This window comes from Panthera uncia, chromosome E3 (assembly GCF_023721935.1).
Source record: "Panthera uncia isolate 11264 chromosome E3, Puncia_PCG_1.0, whole genome shotgun sequence".
NCBI classification, from domain to species: domain Eukaryota; kingdom Metazoa; phylum Chordata; class Mammalia; order Carnivora; family Felidae; genus Panthera; species Panthera uncia.
Window position 1 is genome coordinate 2,265,214 of NC_064815.1, and position 20,607 is coordinate 2,285,820.

The following is a 20,607-nucleotide window of genomic DNA, read 5'->3' on the forward strand; positions in this document are numbered from 1 at the left end:
GGATCAAGATCCCCAGATGACTATAATAAGGGTAGAAGTAATGGTGTACCTTAGGAGAGCTACAAAGTAAACTCTTTAATTAGAACAACCAAGACTCGAATGGGGTTTGAGGATGATGTACCATTACAGCTATTTTAGTGTTTACTTAGTGCAAGCAACTCAGCTTAGGACGTTCTCATTTAACCTTACACTTGCCCGGAGTTAATACCATTTTGTTGACGAAGAAAGGGTGTATCTGGCCGTGATGGAACAGATGAGTAACTGGTAGAATAGGTATTCCGGATCTGCCTGTATACACACTCTTAACCACTGTGCCTCCATATTTGTGCATTTATGGTCCTTCCCCCATGGGGTTAGGGGTGGAGTGGGGTGGGAAAGATCCCTAGGCTTACTTTTCTTCTCTAAAGACATCAGAAAATACATGAATTTTGTATCTTGGGGTTTTCGCCATGGGTGAACCTTGAGAAGTAGGCTTGAAGGTGAATGGTTCGGGGCCTGTATTTCTGCTTCATTTAGTAGGAAGAATATTTATTTAGGCTTTTGTGTGTAGGCTACATTCCCAGTATGACCTTGGGCAAGATGGTTTACTTTCCCAAGGCAGTCGTCTTTGTAAGGTGTTAGATTAAATGAGAAACAAGCAAGGTACTTACCCTTTCACAACACCTTTTTACCTTGGGAGAAGCGGGATTTTCGGTTAGTTCTGAGTCCTGTGCAAAGAGTGTTCTCTTTGCCTCTGGGTGGCATTTTATTGCAAAAGTAGACCTGGAGATCAGGTAGCCTTTGAGGGTACTTTTTCCCTCCTCTTTTCAGTAAGGATGCCCTTTTAAATTGCATATATTACTCCAGAGGGGAAGGATAATTTAAAACTTACTGTTTATAACTTATGTTCCTTGCTAGGATCTTGTGCTTTTTTTTTATCTTGATATAAATCTGTGGAGTTAGTGAGGTTCTCTTTCTACTGGATGGACAGACTTTGACTTGACTTGCCCAAGCTAGTGTTACATCTGGAAAGTCTTAGATGAAATCTGGTCTCCTCGTTCTGAGTTCTGTTCATTATCATGCGGGTTAGGAAAGGGTCGAGAGTAAGATTGGGGCATAGATTGGGGCATACATTCCTGGAAGGGGGGAGAGAGCTGATTAGGAGAAGGAGCTGGATACCAAGTCACTTCGCTCGCTCTTTTGATACCGGCATTAAAGCCTCCTCACATCATCTTGTGGATGGTCTTTGTAGGTTCTGGCCCTGGTTCAGACTGTTCTGTAAAAATCAGAAACACTTGGTTTGTGTTCCAGAGGTCATTTTGATGGCATTCTTGACTGAAGTACTAGGAATTAACATCACTGGGCCTGGGTCGTCCTGTAAAATTCATCAGTTCAGACTCAGGCCCCTAGCATGCAGGGTGTTGTGTCATAATAGGCACTGCCGTTGCTGTCATTGGCATTTGGCTTTAGGATCTCCCATTGTCCAGTTTTAAGTTCCTTTGGTGTTTAACATAGGAAGTTTTAAAAAGGCAGTGGGATGCTACATTCACCAGTGTAAGTACTGAAAGAGGCTTAGGCAACCCAGCATTTACATGACCCTGGAGAATTTCAAACAAAGGAAAGTTTGTTTTTTCAAAGAAAGCATTTTGTGAGTTAAGCCAGCAGCTCTTTAAGTATTGAAGTCTGAAGTCTGAATCCTTTTTAGTTTGAAATCCTGCCTTTTTTTTTTTTTTTTTTGTGGCTGTAGTCTTATGAGTTCTGATTTCTGCAGTTCATATCCTTCCGTGGAAGGGGTGGTCATTTAAAAATAAAGTATATATTGTCATTATGCAGCCTTTTCTATTGCCCAGCATTTTACTGAAAGTAAATACCATGCAGTCTATTAGAGACTAGTGGCAGGGGCCTGTGTGATACAAAGAGGAGTTAGGTAATGTCTTTGAGGAATTTCTAGCCTGATAGATTTCTATGAGAGCATTTGAAGTGTTCAAACCTAGGCAGTCAGATTGAGGCACGGTACATTGCCTTCGGAGTTCATAGACTCCATTTATGGCTACTTGCTTTTTTTGCCTTTAGTCTTCTCTGGACTACGTACATGGTGATTCTTGTTCTCTTAAATCATTAAGTTGCTTGACAGATTCTTGGACATGGAGAAAACTGGGTGTAGGGCTTTTTAGAAAATTGTGTAAGGTCAGGTAGGAATTTAACTTAGGAAAAATGTAGGGCCTATTCCTAGTTTGTCATACTCAGGGTATAAAACTGATACCACCTTCTCCTAGGGTTTATGGAAAGCTGTGATTCCAGGCAGCTTGAACCAGTCGGGTTTTCGTACTCCTCTGAGCACAGGTTTTTGTAGCTTTGGTTAATTTGGTCAGCACTTCGTTTGGCCTGTGTGCTCTAGAGTGGTACAGAAGAGAAGTTAGGAAATTCCAGTGAGAGCAAAGCTTCTTGATACAATTTCACCTGAGATCCAGTACATTTAAGAAGAAATTAAGTAATTGTGCTTGGTTCTGTCTCTTCCTTAAGGATTCTTGTCCCCTTCCATCCTAGAGGTAAATGTTTAGAAATATTCTGACCGCACCGGTGCTTAGGTTAAGCGATTTTACACTGGTGGAGTAGTGTAAAGGAGACTCTTGTAACACTGCAGAGGACTAACTGGAAATCCATGTACCTGTCAAGGTGCTCCCTTCTCTTGCCCACACTCCCTGTGCAGCGTGTGGGACAGTGCTAGAGACTTTACTGTGTGCGTGTCTGCATCTTCCTGAAATAACAGAACTGTCAGTAGTTATTTTAACAGCAAAATATTTTTTTAAAAACTTATTTGGAAATAAAGATGTAAGAGATTTAATGCACCAAAACAATCACCTCTCTTAAATGCTTAGAAAAATGATTATTTCAAAGAAACTTCTTTAATTAAAATTCATCTCTGAAGGCTGGAATCTCTAAATTACGGCCTTTGTTCAAACCAGCTTTTGGGAATGAGGAAAATGAAGGCAATTAACAGCATTAAAATTTTTGATGAAAACTTGGCATTTCTTTATGTTAAGATTAGATATTAGCTGCTGAAGTTTCTGGGGTAGGACTTCACTAAAGCTACCATCAATGATACGAAATTGTTTGGAAGTTGCAGTAAAATTTTCTTGGACAGTTTTTCATTGATGTGAAAAAGGAGTCCATGCAGCCATGCCTCAAAGCCAGTTCGTGCACCTAGTACTTAATGTCCTCCGGTAGTTTACGAAGCACTTGAACATTTGAGTTTAAATTTTCCACTAGTCTTCTGATTTACAAATAACATTCTCTTGGAAAGTTTGAAAATTTCCGAAAAGTAAAAAATTCAGTATCTTGTTATCTGACTATACAGAGATAACCACAGTTAAATGTTTGGTGCATTTTCTTTCAGTCTTTTTTTTTCAATGTATAAATATTAAAATTATTTCATAGTTGAGATCATACTGCATATATGGTACTGTATCTTTTTTTCATTTTAACGTCGTGAGCATTTTTCCCATGGCATTAAAATTGTCTTTGAAAAACTGAAAGCATTGGGCTGTCAGCATAACTGAAAATGTTTTCTTGGTGTGACACATGTATCTTTGTAATTGGTTTGATTTAGTGTGCTTTACTTCAATAAAAATTCAGTATTACAATTTACATATTGGGGTGGGGAGTGGTATCTACTTCAAATTACTAAAATCTTAGTAGAATTCTTTTTTCAGTGATTTGAACTCCTTCCTTGGTGCATTTCAAACACAACATTTACACACAAGTGCTTGCTTGCTTCAAAACCTCAGAACACCACTTTGTGCACAGGGAGCTCTGGCCATTTGAATAGTGCAATTCATTTGAAATGCAAGAATGCCAGTTTCCTAGGGTTCCAGTCAGGAAGTTCTCACTTGGTTCAAATTGTGGGGATTTCAAATCCCCTCTCATGCTGCAGATGAAAAAAACTGGTGGAGCGTATCTGCCGAGCATTCTGAGCCTGTGCTGAGTGGATCGACAATGACAGTCCTCCGCCTTTTCTCCTCTGGGGCTGGCCCTCTGCTCTCAGTCTTAGGGAGTTGGGGAGCAGGTAGAGAGTGTAGAGGCGGCCTCCAGGCCACGGGCTGCTGGACGGAGGAAGGGGGGGTGCATCGGTCTGCATTTGCTCTTTCTGTGCCTATATGTGATCTAACTATGTGCTGGTAAACTGGAATTACATGTAATTAATTCTGAAAACAGGATTATCTTATTATCTGAAGCATGAACTTGGTATGAAAATAATAGTTATGTGCTGCTCTTAATATTTGACCATGTAACCTAGATACCTATAACCTGGACTGTAACTGTTTTAGCTCCAGTGGGAGCTTTCTTTTTAAAGTATGATTAAATCATCCTAATCTTTTTTTTTTCCCCTCCCTCCTGCACTAATCATTTAAAACGAATGCAGAAACTTTAAAACTGCTAAGTTTATCTTGTATTAAGCAATGGAGACTTTTCTGTCTAATCATACTACTTGTTCTGCTTTTTGTCAACTGATACTCCCATAGCCCTTTTGAAAAAGTGTGTTTTGGTAGAAATTAAGTTGTATGCCCTCGGGCTGTACAACTTAGTTTTTAGTTCTGAAGCATGTTCAGACTCTGTGTACTTGTATAGGCCTGATTGTTCATGTGGCTTAGCTAAGGTTTCCTGAAGCATCTTCCAGTAGCTGTCATTGGTTTGTAAAATAAAATTTGGGCTGTTTAAAATATATATTTTTTGGTTGTTAATCTTAATTTTTTTTTTTTTTTTTTTTGACATGAAAGTGTTTTTGGGGAAGATTTTCAGCTAGTTAAATGTTGAAAAGAATCTTCACTGCTGAGAGTAGGTAGGAGGAAGCTCATGTTGCACATTGTGGTTGCACTTGAGCTGCCCAACTAAAGCCCCCAGTCATACACTCAACAGAAGAAAGATGGCAGTTGCCCAGCAGTTACTGGGGAATTTTCAAATTGACCAAATTGATATTTAATGTCTCTTCTTTTTCACGGAGAATAACAGTGGAAACAATAGAAGTGTTTGCTTGATGTGCCTGTTCACTTCTGGTGGAGTATTCTGCGAGCCTTGGGTATTTGTCCTTAGGTGTTAATAAACATGTTGCTATGTTAACAAGAGGGGTTCAGGGTGGGGGGGGGTTGTTGAGTTCTTTTGATGGTTTCAAATGATAAAGGGGATTAATTACTGAAGTTAGCCCAGTTTCGTGCCGAAGGCCTAAATTTTGCAGTCTAATTATCTTAGGACTTCCTGTATTATGAACCAGCTATGAAAAGGTTCTTGTTTTAATTTCACGGACACCTTTTAGTAGTTTGTTTCAGGCCGCTAGGTTGGAAAAAAGAAAGCACAGCACATAGAACTTGGGGGAAAAAAAAAACATGCCAGCAATTTGGGAATAACTTAAGTTTTTAAAAACTTGATGGCAGAGATTTAAGAGACAAGAGCCATCTGGGTTTATTTCCGGGCTTTGGAGAGGGGATGAATGCCAGCAGGTTTGGGTTTCAGTGCATTTCAAAATGGATAGACTTTGAAGCACTCCCCTGTTTGCGGAATTGAGCGAATGCTGTGTGCCAGGCACCATGTACGTTAGGTGGAGATGAAGCTACACGATTGTACCGCGTTGCATGAAATGAGCCCAAGATGTTTCTTTCCCTTTTATTTATTTTTTAATAAAGCTGCATGGCCTGAGGAAGAAGCAGCGTGTAGCGCCTTTTTGATGTTAAATGGGAGAGGTCCAGCAGGCAGTTAGAACTGTGGATGGGCCCATGTGCACAGGAGAGATCCCCTGTGCTGTGGAAAACGATGCCCGTCGGTAAGCTAAGGGGTCGAGGACACCACCCTGCGTGGTACCCAACTTGTCCGGTGGAAGTGAACCCTGCAGAGGCCACTGAGGAAGGAGCTGGCGGGCTGCAGACAGGAAGGAGTGGAGAGTTTCAAGCAGGAGGGAAGCGGAGCCAGCCAGAGACTAAATAGGAGAGAAGTGGCAGAGTCAGGAAAGGAGCCTCAGGGCAGAATAGGTGCCGGAGGAGCTGGGGGCCAGGCGTCAGCAGGTGCACACGGTGAAGAGAGGCGCTGGCCAACCTACCAGAGCTGCTTGGCCGTGCACATCCGCTCTCCCGGTGGTGTGGGAGCATGAGGCCTGAGAGAGGCCAGGCGCAAGACCCTGTAGCCGCTTCATGCTAAAATCATGTTGACTTGAAGAGTGTAACAGTCAAGGGGAACATTAGATTGTGCTTAAGTTTTGAGTCGCAGCTCTTGCTTACTAGCTGTGTGACCTTGGGTCGCTTACTTAACCTTTTAACCTCCGTTTCCCATCCGCAAACAGACCATATGGATGTCGTAGGATCACTGTGAGGATGAAAATTAAAAGTACTTAACGTAACACCTGCCTCACACAGGAAGTACTCCCAAGATTAGTGCCTCTATTATATTTTTTTAAATAGGCACCAGCCTTGCAATGGCTTAGAGCTAAGGAGTGACATGCCCACCCTTCCTCTCGCCACCAGTGGGAGGGAGGACGCATCTTCCACAGGCAGAGCAAGGAGGGGGCTGATGGCTACCAGGTAGGGAGTTTGAGAGCAGGAAGAGGTGTGGGCTGCAGAACACAATCAGCATAAGGGAGGCTGTTGACGCCTGCAGCCTGAGAATGTTCACAGAGTATTTGTAGAGTCAGAATAATGTCAAAGTTGATGTGGTAGAAAGAGAATTTTTTTCTCAACATTCAAATTTGAATCACATTAACAGTATAAACTAGAATGGGCCCCTACCAGACCAACCTCTAAGCTCATTTTAAAATCTGAGAAGTTCTGTTCTTTGGGAACATGGAGTATCCTAGGTCATAGTCTATGAATTTAGTCAAGCAATAACAAAAACCCTGTGTGAGGCTAGAATAGCGTAAGGGGAAGTTCGTAAGGGAAATCCACCGTTCGTGATGTTAGGTTTTCAAATTCAACGCTGTGGTTAATGTTTCCTGGCGTCTCTTGGGCCTTTCACAGGTTCTTCCTGAACTTTTCAGAGTGGAACATATGTTTGCCTCCTTAACTGTTCAGGAATCTGAGGGATGAGTGTCCAGCGTTGGGTGCTGGGTCTGTTCTGGATTTAATTCAACCTTGAAGGCAGCAGGATTTTTTTATACCGCTATAGGCACTACCTCCTTCTCAGAGGGATCATCCATGATGATAAGTGAGGTTGTCCCGAGGAGACCAATCAAGTCCAGACCTTGGGCGATCGTATAGCTTGTTTCATCCAAGGGCAGACTCACTTTGTGCTTGAGGTCCCTGCGTACTTTTTCAGTAGTGACCCCTTTTTTGGGCTGCAGCGTGCACGGTTTTGGATGATCATTTGGGGGAAGTCGGAATGAGCCCACTCAGACCTAGAAATCATCGCTCCCCTTCGTGCACGTACACACACTATAGGGGGATCTATTGGGGGTGGTGACTCTGGATAACCAAAATGTCCTATTTAAAGCATGCGCTTGCTGTCCTCAGCCATAAATTATAAGCAGTATATACCCAGTAGAGTAGATGGGAGGGTTTTGTGATCTGTGTATCCACCTTATACGGTGCTTGCGACAGAGTATGCTTCCCAGAGTTGTAATTACCAATATTGTAAATAGTGGTAGTCTTCCCAATGAAACATCTACGCCAAAAGCCCGGCGATTCATTTTTCCAGAAGGAAACATAACTGCCCCCTGGTGACTCCTTAAGAAAACAGGCAGACCTCCTTTGACACTATGAAACATTGAAAGTAAAGTGGGTTGCTTTCAAGAGGGTTAAATAATCGAGCAACTCTAAAACCTTTTTTCTTCTTCCTAGGTCTTAGTGGTGCAATGGCTAGTATAAGCGTGCGTTCGAGTACCCCAGGCTCTCCTACACATGTAAGCAGTGGATCGAATGCTAGTCGAAGGAGAAATGGACTCCATGATGTCGATTTGAACACTTTCATATCAGAAGAAATGGCACTCCACTTGGACAATGGTGGAACTAGAAAGCGTACCTCAGCCCAGTGTGGCGATGTCATTACAGACTCACCAACCCATAAACGCAACAGAATGATCTAAACTACAGACATTTTCACACCCACCATGCTGCTTGAAAGCCACTCGATCCTCCACATATACTCTTATTGCAAAGGAAACATGAGGCCATCTTCCCTTGTTCACTGTTTAAGACAAGTGAATTCTATAGTGGTTGCCATAAAAGGAAGCTCTAGGTATTTACAGTAGATGCCTCTTGTAACCATGGCTTTCTTAAAACTATAATCCTAGCAGAGGACATCAGACATCGTGTAGTCATTAGCAAGATCATCATAGGCAAACATATTATCCGTTCCAAGGCTAAAAGTGACCTTAACTGTATTTATTCTCAAAGGGAAAGGAACTATCAGATGTTATTTGGTTATATAGAATGCTTCCCCCACCCCCTCCCACCCCCACTCCCCTTCTTCTTCTTTTTGGTCCATTTCCTGCTGCGTTGAGTATTTTGCTTCAACAGTATTGCCAGGTTCCTAAAATGATCTCAGACCCACGATTTGGCTTCCTCGTCAAATCTGCAGGCTTCCAGTTTTTGCAGCGGCCCTGTACCGTGCACCTGGTCTCTCTGTAGTCCACAGTGTGCAACTTCTAATGATGGGACTGTGCCCTGGTTTTAGTTTTCCAAGCAGTTTCTGATTCTGGTGATTGTGTGATGTAAAGAGGTGCTATGATGGTCATGCAATTAATACTTAATATTGAATCAATACACAGACCTTTATTGGATTCACTTTGTGTGTGTTAGCGCTCTAAAAGTAGCAATATGATTATTAAAGTGCCCCCCCCCCCCCCGATTGACCCCGTAGGCTTAAAATACTCCTGTTTTAAGACAAGTACTACTTCCCACGCAGGGTACTGTTCCTTACGGTAAATGTAAACTTGTAGACTGCATTCAAGGGGGACCTACAGTAGTGAGGTCATGAACTTGGAGGATGGGCTTCCTTTTTGGCTCAGCATTAGCGAGAGGGAGTTGGATGGTGGGGGAGGGTAGGTATTCCAGTCTCTCGTGTCCTTTTCTATCTACATTTTTCACGAATGCCCTACTTTGTGCAGTTTTCCATTGGAGTTGGTGGAAGATAAAGGTCTTCGATCTGCCAATAATGTGATCGCAACTTAAGTAGCAACCCCCCCACTCTCCAGTCCCCCCTCCCCTAAAGAGTGCAGTTTGGAATCTCATTCTGGAAAAGATGGAATCGCATGGAGGCTTCTCTAGATGTTAGTTAGACCTAAATAAAAGTTCTGAGTAGATTCCTCTTTTGGTCCCTTATAAGACCTCTTGTAGCCACAATGTTTTAGAGCATGCTTCACCTTCATTTTTAATATCTTGAACTGAATGATAGTCTTTTTTAGATGAAGAACTGATGTCAGCCTGCCAGGTACTGTAATTTATTCTATCATATTATTATGTTATATATCAAGTAGGACAGTGAAAATGTTTCCTTGCAAACTTGTAGTCCAGTATCAGTTAACTTCCTGTTTTTATCCTTAAAAGACCACTGCAAATCAGTGGGTTTTTCCAGTAATTACTCACAGCACTTTGTTAAAGTTTGCAATTCCTTCAGCCATTTAATAATATCTTTCTGTGAAGAAACTTTGCTAAGTTAACCATAATATTCATGGACTGGGTGGGAGGTGAATGGAATGTTAGAAATGTTCTGTATTCATATAGATATAGCCCTATTTAAAACAAAAAAAAAACCCCAACAGAACAAAAGTCAATTCCATAGTAAAACTTAGGACTGAAAGTGAGGTATTTGAAAATTTTTGCAAAAAGTGGATCATTCTTTTTTGTTTGAATATAATAGCAGGAAGAATTATACCTGAAACAGACGAGCCTGTGTATTAGGAATACTTTTAAGCTTCCCTTTGGAATATGCCCAGAAATGCATTTGGAGTTACCATTGTTTTTTTTTTTTTCCCCATCGTTGTAAATTTAGATTCTGGAATTGGCGTTTGGTGTGGTGTGAAGCGTAGCTCACAAGTGGCCAGACCCCCTCTTCCTGAAGGATTTTGAGATTGAGGAACGCCTGTATAACCCTCCCTTTATGCCTTGGTTCTCTAGTTCCTCCTTCCGAAGAATAACAGGTTTTTTTAAATTTTTTATTTTTGGTTGTTTTTTGTTTTAGTTGGTGCTCTGACGCTGAATCTCAGTACCCTTTACTCTCGATTGTCAAATTTTGATAAAACATGTGCCATTTTCTTTGGTTAGAGAAAGCAGGTCTTAATGTCTGCCAGAACACGATTTATATGCCTTATTGGCTCCATTAAACTTTTTAAAAACTTTAGCATTCGTTACTTTTTTCCACTGCATTGAATCTCAAATGCGATTTGTCAACCTCCTCGTAACTCCCCCCACCCCCGCTCTGTCTCCCCTGCTCTCTCCCGTGCCCCCTGAGCACAGAATAACTCTTCACATTTAGGAGTAGAAAGGGAAACGATTTCTCTCTCATAGGAAAACTTAGTTCTGACTGCTAGAATTTTGAAGCCTTTGATTGTGCCATTTTAGATGCAGACAAATCATGGAAGATTGCATATTGTGTGGTACTTTTTAAATGACATTGATTTTCTTTTTTTCAGTCTCTTGAGAACAGTGTAGGCTGAATTTTAAAACTGAACGGTTTACTCTGTGGGAACAGAACCTCTCTTCATCTTAAGCTAGATCCTCGGATTCTTTCAGACCTCATGGCTCATGAGACCTGTTGCTGTCGCCCTCACTTGGCATGAGTGGGTTCAGCTCATCCTTACTTACCCTGCAGTGTTCCGAGCATGGCTGAAGCATTCAAAACTTAATTACAATGTTTAGTATTTTATAGAGCAAAATTAATGGAAAGCATTTGGCTGAACTAAAGACCCACAGTCAAATTCTTCAATGTGGTTTACCCAACTGGAGTCATGGTACACACCTTAAATCATTCAATGAATAAATAATTTAAAAATCCAAAAAACTATGGGGCTTGTCTGCGGTTTTGTTTTGGTCACCACATCCAAGTTAACTTTTTTGATCGAGTCAAGTTCAGTCTTTTAGAAAAGAACCAGCCTTCCTACCATTCCCCCCCCCCCCCCCCCCCCCCCCCCCCCCCCCGCCCCAGGGCTTTTGAGACCCATTAAACTCGCACAGCTGTGTCTTCGGGCCTGAAGGGCTCCCTGCAGCAGTGAGAGCTGGGCTGGCTGGCTCCCCCTGTAGGTCGGGGATGGGGGGTGGGGTGGCCAGGGCCTGACCGGGGCGGGGGTGTGGGGGGGTTGAGCCAGCCTCAGTGCAGTGAAGACACAAGAGGCCGAGGGATGATCTGGAAATGGAGAGAGTGGGGACCTAGTTGGGAACATGGGCCACATAGTTAATTTTAGAAAATTGCCATGAATGAATCACTAAATTTTTGTCATGATTTTTTTTGAGGGGTATTGTGACTATGTCAGTATACTTATCTCATTGCATCAGATTTCATATTGTTTGTTAGAGCTTGCCACTTCATTAGATGCATGACTCAGGTGTCCAGTTGCAGGGTGGTGGGGAATCTTCACAGATGTATTCCCGGACTCTAAGGGTCGCAGGGTGACTCGAAAGGTTCTGCCAGAAGAAGAAGTTTTACTTTACGGTTCAAAGAAACTGAAGATTCATCCCTTTAATTGAGTTACAGGAGGTTGATGTGGTCAGATGCTCATGGTACCCGCTCCCCCTGCCATGAAAGCTGTTACGTTTCTGGTCAGTTCAGGTGACCTAACCTCATGCTGGCCAGCTTGCAAGCGCCATACTTCAGGGTTTCCGAGCTGTGTGATGGTCGAGAGGGGACCGTATTTTGAGAGAGGAGCAGGCCTTCGCGCCCAGGCTGGCCGTCCCGTCACTCCATGTGTTGTACTGACGCATTGGACTTCTTCCTACAAGACGTGCACCATCTTCGCGGAGTTCAGCAGACGGCAGCCTTCGACACGCACAGGTTTGGAGGGTCCGACGCACATCCTGTGACCCTTGGTAAAGCCGGGAAGTCTCACTGATGCTGTTGCGAGTTTCCAGTGGCCTCTCATTTCAGTTGTATTGCATTAATGCTTTAAAAAAAGTTAAAACTCCCCCAAATCCAGCCACACAGCCACTTAACCGTGTATACACATCTTTCTGTGCCAGAGTACGTATGCGGATACCTGAACAAATAGCATTAGCTTCTCAAAATTGGTGCTGTGCAGTAGTGAATATTCTAGTTTCGTTAAGTTTCTGCAGGATACGTTTCTGCAGGTAAAATGGTTCAAAGGAATTCATATTTAAAATATTAATGGGTCCTACCAAAGGACCTTCTGCAAAGTGCTGGTTAAGGCTCACGCCAACACGGTTCTCCCAGCCCCTGAGCCAGCATTGGGTATCTGGACTATTTGCAGGCAGGGGTGATCTTACCATTTTCATTTGCTTTTTTGCCCCCTTGCATGAAGGAAGAATCTTTGCTTGAAATCCCGTGGATTTGAACGCTGGCTCCACCACTTACTAGGTGTGGGAACCTGGGTAAGTTTGCCTCCCTGGGCTGGTTTCATCATCTGTGAAATGGGGTGTATTAGGGGAAAAAACAATGTGAAGCTCAGTGACTTGAATTTCTTGGGTACTTTACATCTACATCTATAATCTGCCTCTCATCAGTGGTACCTTGAGCACTCTGGAATGTGGCTGATAATATTTGCAATGGCATGTTAAGAAAAACGTAACACATGGTTTGTTTTTTTTTTGTTTTTGAAATGGCACACAAGTCGGGGAGGGGGAGGGAGGGGCTGGAGGATCCAAGGATCTGAAGCGGGCTCCTCACTGACATCAGTGAACCCTGTGTGGGGCTCAAACTCAACGAACCATGAGATCATGACTTGAGCTGAAGTCGGACACTCAACCAAATGAGCCACCTGGGTGCTCCCAACACGTGCATTTTTGTAAGGAAAATTAAAATGTCAGACCTTAGTAGAGAGGCTGTTTTAATCTCTCCTCCCCAAAGGTAAAAGCTGAATGGTTTTGGAGAGTACCTTCCTAGTATTTGTGTTTTATGTATGTAACCATTAAAAATACGCACGCTGATCGATAGGTGTTTAGGAGTCAGTGTCGGGTAACCCACCTTGGGGACATCAGTCGTGGGAAATGAACTTGGGATTTCCAGTCTTGGAAGTGGACTGATTTCACCGTGTTCTGGTGCAGTTTGAAACCTGACAGCTTCAGGAGTCTTAGGTTTTATCCAGCTTCAGCAGTGAGGAGCCTCAGCAGCCTGAATACCATGAGAAAGGTGGCCCTGGGGGGACTCGGGGCAGTCTGCCACCACCAGCGTTCCTGGCTGCCTTCAGCACCTGAGCCGGCAGACGGATGTTTGATCCAGATGTCCTCTACACATCCACCAAGGTATGTGTCACTGTGACTTTGGGATTCGAGGAAGATTCTCAGACCATCGGTTCTCTTTAGGGGTGGGGTGGTGGTTCCAGGGCTCAGATACCTCGGGGGATGGGGAAACACCTACCAAACTGTCCTTGAGTGCCGTGGGCAGAGGTTGGTGGCTTCCCCCATCTCTTCTCTCAAGGCGAAGCTCCTGATCACAGTGGTGAGGTTGGTTTCAAGGTGTATCTAGAAATCAACTACCAAGAAGTTCTGATTTGGTGTTTGAGGCCTAGGTTGACATAAACCTATGGAATCGTGTTCGCTTACACTTTTTATTTGGTATCTTAAGGCTTTTCTCTTGTCCATTTTCCGTGTTTCTCTGATGTTTTGGGCTGCGATCCACAGTATGAAATACCCGTGGCATCGAGACCTAGTGTGGAGACATACACATAACACACAGTAACCAAAAGAAGTTAGAGCGCTTCCTCTCTTTCCGTCCGGCGCACAGCACTTCACAGTTTCTCGCAGGTTCACGAAACAGATTGTGGTGTGTGATCCTACTACGTTGACTTCACAGCAGCTTGAAAACCAGGCTCTCTGGACATCAGTGGCTGGCAGAGTAGGTTCCTGGACGTTTCTTGAATGAGTGAGCAGATACAAGGTGCCTTGAGATTTTCTAGGTTTTCGTGAAGAGTCCCTATTTTTCCTTCTGGGCTTTCACAGCGTCTCCAGAACCAGGGTGTGGTGGTTAAGAGCTGAACTTTGGGGTCAGTGGGGTGTAGACGGGCCCTGCCATGGGTCTGGGGAGATTAAAGTGCCTGAGATGACCCCTGGCTCGTAGTAATAATCACACACACGTTAACCATTAAGTATGGTCACCATCATCCATCTGGTTGGATAAAATTCCCTTTTCAGAGTCTGAGAGGGATCTCTCCTGACCTCTGTGCTCCCCTGCAGCACCCCCCCCCCCCCATTTCCTCTCTTCCTCAGATTTCATGGTTATCAATCTGTGCGCACACCAGAACCAGCTGTGCTCAGGCTGTACCCGAGACAAACTAGATGGCACTCCTTGGGGTTGGCCATAGGTACCAGCATTTTCCAGGCCCCTCCAGTAGAGAAACACTGTCCGAGGGCCTCAATGTGTTCTGCAGAAGGGAGTGTTGCTCTGGCCCTTTTCCAGATTGTTTACTGGGCAGGTGTCCAGTGACATTGGACTCTGCCCGCCCTCCCTCAGCGGGCTGCCTGCCCGTCCACCTTCGGTCCCTCAGGCTTTGAGGAAGTCTGGACTTAACCAGTGCATTCCTCTGGGGCAGGGTGTTTTCCTGGGCTTGCTTGGCAGGAGGAAGTTTGCACCCACAAGGCTTCGGGGTGTGGCACATCCTGGCTCACCAGGAGTGACCCAGCAAGTATGCCGTCCCCAGGACAGGCTCTCCACCTGGTTGGGAATGTGTCCCCTTGGGAGAGGTTTCAGATAGATTCCTGGACTCTCCTCCCCCACATACACACTGAACCCAAAGGGTCTGAGTTGGGGACAGGGTATCTGAAAGAATACCTAAAACGGATCCTAAGTCCTGCCACCTCTGTTGACTTTTAAAAAATTACATTGCTAGTACGTGCACCTGGGGGGAGATTGTACAGAAAGGTCCTGGGTGAAGAGTTGTCCTCTCCGGAGCCGTCTCCCTGGCACTAACCTGTGCACGTGTGGCCTGGAGCTGAGTGGGGCCCGGGGCCGAGGTTGACAGGACAGGGAAGAGCCTGGGCCTCCAGTGTGTGGGCCATTGTGTCATCTAAACCTGGAACCCTGTCACAGACACGTGTCATGAGGACCAATCCCAGGATATCAGGGCGGATCTGTCCCTACCACCCCCCTCCCCCAAGTCTCCCTATCTCGTCTAGAGGTGCTGGGTATACCTTATAAACATTGCTGTGTATGTGCACACATACAGGCATACAGAAGGGGGTCAAAGCCACTCCAGTCTGCACTTGTGTTTCCCGAAGTGGCCCTTCCCAGCCTGTGTATCTTGTACTGTGCACTTGGGGAAGGGCTGGAGACACCTGGGTGCTTGCCCACACATCCACTCTTCTGTCCATTTACCAGGTGAGAAGCTGAGACTTCAGTGACTGGCTTTGTGGCCACCGCCCTTGTGCTGTTGCCACTGCTGGGGGAGCCTAGGGCCTCGTGGTCATGGTGTCACCTGTCTTGGCAAGTTCTTTAGCCACCCTGCTTCAGTTTCCCCATCCATAAGGGGGGTTGTGAGGATGAAATGAGGTAATGCCTAAACCTAGAGGATCCCTGGCATGTGGTGAGCCCAGAGGTCTTAATCCTGGCAATATGTCTTGGCTGTGAGACCGTACGTGCTCCATTTCTCTACGGGGGAGCTGATGAGGTCCTGAGGCTGGTAAGTGGTGGGTTGGAAGTTGCCCTCAGAGAGAGGAGAGCGCTCTGGGGGGAGGACCAGAGTGCGTTGAGGTCAATGGACTGTTTAGGTGCCGAGTGTCACCTAAACAGGAAGGGTTTAGGTGACACTCCCGGGTTCGGCATGGACCCGCCTCAAAAGGCAGGAACTGTTCCCAGCAGTGCCCTCAACTGGCCCACAACACAAGCAGGTGGGTTCCTGCGGAGCTGCCTGGGACCCAACAGCCCAGAGATCAAGATCAAGTTGACTCGGCTTCCTGGAACAGGCGGCTTCTGTCCACTGCGTGGGCTTCCCTCCAGCTGTGGAAGCCAGAGCGCCAACAGATGAACCCAGCATGGGTAACTGGCCGGGGAGGTCGGTGGCCCCAGTGCTTGTGTGCAGTCCTCCCGGCCCAGCCAGCGGGGAGGCCCCATGAAGGCAGGATGGGGGAGTGGGGGTCAGTTTGCAGTCCCCCAGCGTGGAACTCGCCCTGTCTGAGGCCGGGGGGACCAAGCTTGGGGCACAGGTGCTGTCACCCTTGCTGGCATTCTCGGTGCCATCAGTGAGGATTTCCCATTTTCCTTCCCTGGGAAGGATCTGGCAGTGTCTGGGGTCCACCCCACTGGAACCTTCTCCTGTAGAGGTGTCTCCCTCCTTCTAACGTTTGCTCCTGCTGCAAGGTTTATGAAGACTGGAAGTCTTCGGAATTCTCTACGTGTGCCCCTGGGATGTTTTTCTGCCCCCTTTATGAAAAGGCTGTCCCCTTATTTTCTAGTTCATCTTCCTTATCCTCTTGCAGGAGAGCCCATCTGACCCTCTCTGGCTCTTGCATTGTTCTCTGGTCTCTCATTTATTCCTGGAAGGTTTATTTACTGGTCTGCTTTTGTTTGGGGTCTGCCTTTCCTGAAGGTTGAGTGTGTTCCTTCTAGCTTATCTCCGCTCCTGTCTCCAAGTAGACCACCAGTTAAGTAGTGGCTGAAGGGATGAGGGCATCTCCACTGAGACGGGAAGGGAGTGGCCAAACCAGGTCAAACCACATCCCAACCCCGGGTCTGCCTGGCTTCCGACCTACCTAGAAGGCACTTACACATTTCTTGTTGAACTGGCACTCAGGTTCCAATTCACGAGGATTAGGGGCACCTGGGTGGCTCAGTCAGTCGAGCACCTGACTTCAACATGAGATCATGGTCTCGAGGTTTGTGGGTTCGAGCCCTGCTTCGGGCTCTGTGCTGACAGCCTGAAGCCTACTTCGGATTCTGTGTCTCCCTGTCTCTCTGCGCCTTCCCAGCTTGCGCTCTATGTCTCTGTCTCTATCAAAGATAAACATTAAAAAAAAATTCAAATTCTCGAGGACTGGGGAGTGTGGGGTGGTGTAGGACTTGGGCAGGTGATCTTCACCCGAGCCTCAGTTTGCTCTTCTGGAAAGTAGGGATGCCCATGTAAATGATTGAGCTCTGTCTTAGTATGTGTGCAACAACCCCTGCTGTTGGGGGTCCGGCCAGCAACCAAAAAGAGATGCCTGAGTGATCTGCCTGACCCTGGTCAACTCCGATGAACTTGGGTGGAGTGTGAGATCTTGTGTCAGCTGCACCCCAGCCAGCCAAGCAGTATGAGCAGATGCTGAAATCTCGTCACACTTCCTGCTGAGCCAAGCACCCCAACGATGCCTGACCCCAACAGGGGGACCTCCGAGGTCGCCCTTGAGCGGCAGCTCCCTACGGCTGGGAGCCCTGCATTTTCCTGCGGTGACTCATTTCCTGTTTGGGCCTGGAATGCGGAAGACTGTGAAACAGCTCAGCGAGCTCCATGGAAACTGCTGGGCCCGCCCACCAGAGCCTTAAAGGGGCAGTCCTCCCAGGGCAGGACTGGGTGGAGGTGAGGGTGGGTGGGGGCCCTGGTGGTGAGCGGGGTGTCGATGAAGTTAGGATTTGAACCCACGGGGTCTGCGGCCAGATCCCACAGCCCTCCCCTTTCCCCCTAAGGAGCCCCCCCGCTCCCAACCCCCCTTCTCTGATGCCCAGTCCAGTTGCTGATCTGGTTTGGAAGGACCCTCACTGCCAAGACCTCACTGAATAATTTGGTCAAGCTGGCTGCCTGTCTTGCCCTGTATCCTCTCCTCTTAAGTTGAGTGACAGTATCCCAGGCTGCCGGTGAAAATTCCAGGGGATCCTGTTTGTTGGGGGTGGCACACACTCAGGACGTTGATGGGGACAGGTGAGTGAATCTGGCAACCCTGAGACCCCAGTGAACTGCAGAGTGCACTTCCCACCAAGGACACCCAGTTCATGTGTTTAAACACCGACCCTGCCTTTCCATCCGAGCCCCTGTGGATGAGGCTGTCCTTGGGGCAGGACCCGAGGGAAGCAAACGGGTGGATGCTTTTCTAGGCTCCTTCAGAAACAGCTGCCCAGTTCTCTGGGCCTCCGCTTGTCCACCTGTACATGGCCCCTCTCACCAGCCCTGGATTTGGGGTCCAGCGTGCTGAGAAATCTGAACTGTTACTTGCAGATACTTGTTCTCAGGCTTTAGACCCTGCTTCCTGTACCTCTAACTCCCTCGCGTTCCCAGGCTGTGCCACATGGAGTGCTGGTGGTGCCCTTGGCCTGGCCTTCAGGGCTCTGCCTCAAGAGTCCCTTCCTGGGACGCCGTGATGGCTGTAGTTCTTCCTTTAGCCTTTGGCAGAAGGCGAACCCCGGCTGTGGACAAAGCAGGCTCTGGCTTCTCAGTGTGGAACAAGCTGGGGACCAGACAGATAGAATCAAGTCTGCGAGTCCTGGAAGAATTGATGTGATGGCACATGAGAGGGGCCAGGCGTCCTGATAAGCGCATATCTCAACTTCCTCTTGGGTGCTTTATGTGCAAATCCCATGGTGTGATGATGGCATGTGTGTGTGCCTGTCCTGCCAGTGGAGAAGCTGGGCTCAGAGAGGTTGTGTGACTTGTGTGGGAGAGGCCCAGTGGTGACTCCACTGTGGGATTGTGTTTCTCTGAAGTCTGGACTCTCCTCTCCTGTGTGACTTTCCCTTACCCGAAAAAGGCACAGTCCTTATTTCCCTGGAACTTGTGATCCAGCAGGCAGCATGACATTGGCATCATTTCACGCGTTTAACTTTGCTTTTTATTCGCGCCAGTTAAATGGTATTTAGTGGTCTCGGCGTAGAGAGAGAACATCGCCTCTTCTCCCATGCAATCATGCTCTTTATTACAAGAATGGGATTCTTTATTAAAGCGCCTGGTTTAGAATATTAAAGCCCATTATTTAAGGAAATGGAGCACCATAGAAGGACTAAAAATAATGCTGATGTACAGTCTCTGGACGTAGGCTGTCTGGATTTGAATCCACTGGCGAGCTGTGTGACCTTGAGGAGACCTGCTTGACTTTTCTGGGTCTCCGTTTCGTCATCTGTAAGTGGTGGGGAATGATAGCTTTTATTTAAGTTGCTGTGAGGCTTACATGAGTTTAATGACTTAATATTTAAACACTCTTTAGAATGGCACTTGCCATCTAGTTAGTACAGACCTTGACCCAGAGCAGAGCTAATGGCCTCCTTTGTCCCCCCGAGTCCCAATCCTAGTTCTTTTGCAGAGGCAACCTCTGATACAATTTTGGTAGTTTTTTTTTCTAGGCCAGGAGTCCACAAACTACAGCCTGAGGGCCATGTCCAGCCCACTGCCTGGTTTTGCCAAGTTTTATTTACACCTGTTCACATTGTCGTCTTCTTAGGTGACAGATACCTTTATGGTTCACAGAGACAACAGTATTGACGATCTAGTCCTTTACAGAGAGTGTTTGCTGCCTTCTCTTCTGGAGCATTTCTTATGATTTAAAAAATAGATGGACTGGGGCGCCTCGGTGGCTCAGTCGGTTGAGCATCCAACTCTTGACTTTGGCTCAGGTCATGATCTCATGATTCATGAGATGGAGCCCCATGTCGGGCTTTGTGCTGACAGCACAGGGCCTGCTTGGGATTCTCTCCCTTTCTCTCTGCCCCTCTCCTGTGCGCTCTGTCTCTCTCAAATAAATAAACATGGGGCACCTGGGCGGCTCAGTAGGTTAAGTGTCCAACTTCAGCTCAGGTCATGATCTCGCCATTCCCAAGACAGCTGGAGGAGCCTGCTTCGAATTCTGTGTCTCCCTCTCTCTCTGCCCCTCCCCCACTCCTGCTCTGTCTCTCTCAAAAATAAACAAACATCAAAAAAAAAAAAAGCCTAACAAAAAATAGATGGACTTCTACCGTAAGCATTTGTTTAGCGTGTCTGCTTGTCTTAATGTTAGATCGACAACCTCCTTCCTTCTCTGTACATGGTGCCCTGCCTGCCCGCTGCTGGTCTTTCAGATTTGGCCACACCATAGCTTATTACCCACCTCCGTGATGTCATCTAGTTTATTTCTAGTCTGTTGCAAAAAGTGCTACAGTGAACACCTTTTGTGCCCATGTGTGAGACTTCTAGATCTCAAGAAGTGGACATTCTGGGTCAAAGCATACATCCATCTAAGAGTTTATGATTGAGGGGCGCCTGGCTGGCTCAGTCGGAGGAAGGTGTAACTCTTGGTCTTGGGGTCGTGAATTTGAGCCCCACTTGGGGTGTAGAGATTCCTTAAATAAGAACTTAAAATAAAAGTTTATGATTGAGACGATACAGTTTTCTTCCCCAAAGGCCAGTTTTTACTATCTCTGGCTCGGTCCTCAAGTACCCACTTCCCCGTCTTTGCCCTAGAGTGCTGATTCTTTTCAAATTAACTTACAGTTGGATTTATGGTTCTAATAAAAGTCCAAAGGGATTTTTGGAAACGGGTCAGCAGTATTTAAGTTCAGCTGAGTGACTTCACAGCTGAGAATAGCTAAGGCAATTTTGAGAAACAAAAGAAA

At 46.2% G+C, this 20,607-nt stretch overlaps 1 protein-coding gene across 2 annotated transcripts in view; it reads left to right on the forward strand.

The window, feature by feature from the left end:
• Positions 1-19,913, forward strand: part of HAPSTR1 (HUWE1 associated protein modifying stress responses) — a 35,655-nt gene extending 15,742 nt beyond the window's left edge. The window contains exons 3-4 of one of the 2 annotated variants that reach the window (XR_007459483.1): positions 7,797-12,497; positions 13,170-19,913. Coding sequence is in view for 1 of the 2 variants with exons in the window: in XM_049638222.1 (XP_049494179.1) it covers positions 7,797-8,041 (245 nt within the window). In the remaining variant the exon portion in view is untranslated. Of the gene's footprint in view, positions 1-7,796 lie in introns of both variants that reach the window. The other variant, XM_049638222.1, reaches the window with a different exon arrangement.
• The last annotated feature ends 694 nt before the right edge of the window (positions 19,914-20,607 follow it).